General features: G+C 49.7%; 1 protein-coding gene across 1 annotated transcript in view; it reads left to right on the plus strand.

Moving 5' to 3' along the window:
- Positions 1-1,958, plus strand: part of MEGF8 (multiple EGF like domains 8) — a 56,666-nt gene that overhangs the window by 18,516 nt on the left and 36,192 nt on the right. The window contains exons 13-14 of the mRNA XM_029284598.1: positions 15-206; positions 1,302-1,525. Of these exons, the coding sequence (XP_029140431.1) occupies positions 15-206; positions 1,302-1,525 (416 nt within the window). The remainder of the gene's footprint in view (positions 1-14; positions 207-1,301; positions 1,526-1,958) is intronic.

Consider the following 1,958-nt stretch of genomic DNA (forward strand, 5'->3'; position numbering starts at 1 on the left):
GTTGCTTACCCTAGGTCTCCATTGTCCGAAGCACCACCATCACCCTTAATCCCAGCACAGAGATGGACGTCTCGCTGGTCTACAAGGGATTCATTCACCCCCTGGTGAGCAGCTCTGGACCTGCTGAAGACATCTCCATTTGGGCACGCATCCAGCGCCTGTTTGTGGTTGCTAAATTAGCCCGCGCCCCTGGCGCATCGGAGCTGGTAAGAACATGCTTTTTGACTTGTGTTGTTGGAAGCGAGTTGTCTCCTGAAGCTTGGAAATGTATAGCAGTGCGGGGATTACTGAAAAGGCTGACTCTGCACGCAAGCATCACCGCAAAACAGTCGTATTGCAGCTGCAGGCCTGCTCTGGTTTAGAAGAGAATCAAATCTTTTGTTTGTGATCATCACGGATTCAGTCAGTTGACGTGGATCTGCTGGCTGAATTAGATTAGATTTAGATATGTTTTTATCCTGCATAGATTACGTTATAAGTAACTCAAGGGGGTGAACGTTCATAATATTCCTCCCTTCTCCTCTTTTTATCTACAACAATCCTGTGAGGTGGGTTGGGCTGATAGAGGGGGACTGGCCCCAAATCGCCCAAACTGGCTTTCATGCTTAAGGCGGGACTAGAACTGATTGTCTCCTGGTGATTGGCCCAAAGTCACCCAGTCGGTTTTCATACCTAAGGCAGGATTAAAATTCACCATCTCCTGGTGATTTCCCCAGAGTCATCCAACTGGCTTTCATGCTGAAACTGGAACTAGAACTCACCGTCTCCTGGTGATCGGCCCAAACTCATCCAGCCAGCTTTCGTGCTGAAATTGCGACTAGAACTCGCATCTCATGGTGATTGGTCCAAATCATCCAGCTGGCTTTCATGCCTAAATTGGGACTAGAACTCACCGTCTCCTAGTGATTGGTCCAAGTCATCCAGCTGGCTTTCATGCCTGAAGTTTGGACTAGAACTCACCATCTCCCGGTGATTGGTCCAAGTCACCCAGCTGGCTTTCATGCCTAAAGTCATACTAGAACTCACCTTCTCCCGGTGATTGGTCCAAGTCACTCAGCTGGCTTTCATGCCTAAAATGGCACTAGAACTCACTGTCTCCTGGTGATTGGCCCATAGCCATCCAGCTGGCTTTCATGCCTAAAGTGGGACTAGAACTCACCGTCTCCTGGTTTCTAGGCCAGAAGCTTAACCATAGACCAAAACGATTCCCAGAAGGTGAATCCCTTCTGGCTTATCCCCCCCAATTCACTTCTTAGTGCCTGAGTCTTTTCTCTGCTTATCCCGGGTTGCTTCCCCTGCAGGAGAAGGTGGGCAGTTGGGCAGGTCAACAGGAGAAAGAGAAGCTGTTACTCCAGCGTCCTGGGGCCGAACGCCTCTTCCCCAGCACTGAGAGAGGGAATAAGTACGCGGTGCTGGTCGAAGGCCACCTCAATAACTCTGGCAACGGACAGACCAGCGAACTGACCCTCACGTGGGATCGCACAGGGGTGCCTGGGGGCAGCGTGAGTATCTTGGCCTTGGCCTGGTATCAGCCCTGTGAGACAAACCAGGAAACTGCCTGCGCGGGAAGACTATATTTATTTGATTTATATCCCCGTCCACCTCTGAGTGGCGTACAATAGACTACTAGATAAAATAAATAGATCAATAAAATGCATAATACAAGACCATGTCTTTAGGGCCTTGCAAACAGCCAGCAGGATGGGGGCTCACCTAATCTGAGGTGGGGTAATGTTCCACAGGGTGGTGGGTGCCATGGACGGCTTCCTTGAAATGGACTCTAGCAACAGAATCTTGCAAGTCTCTAGTTTTCCCTTCCCGTTTCATTTCCCATTGAATTAGACAGGAATCTCTTCCTGATCGTTAAAGGCTAGTGGGAGTTTATATTTATTAATATCAAAAAAAGGAAGGAAGGAAGGAAGGGGGGAGGGAGGGAGGGAGGGAGGGAGGAGGGGGAG

Source organism: Protobothrops mucrosquamatus, unplaced genomic scaffold, assembly GCF_001527695.2.
Source record: "Protobothrops mucrosquamatus isolate PMUCROS unplaced genomic scaffold, P.Mucros_1.0 scaffold756, whole genome shotgun sequence".
NCBI lineage: Eukaryota > Metazoa > Chordata > Lepidosauria > Squamata > Viperidae > Protobothrops > Protobothrops mucrosquamatus.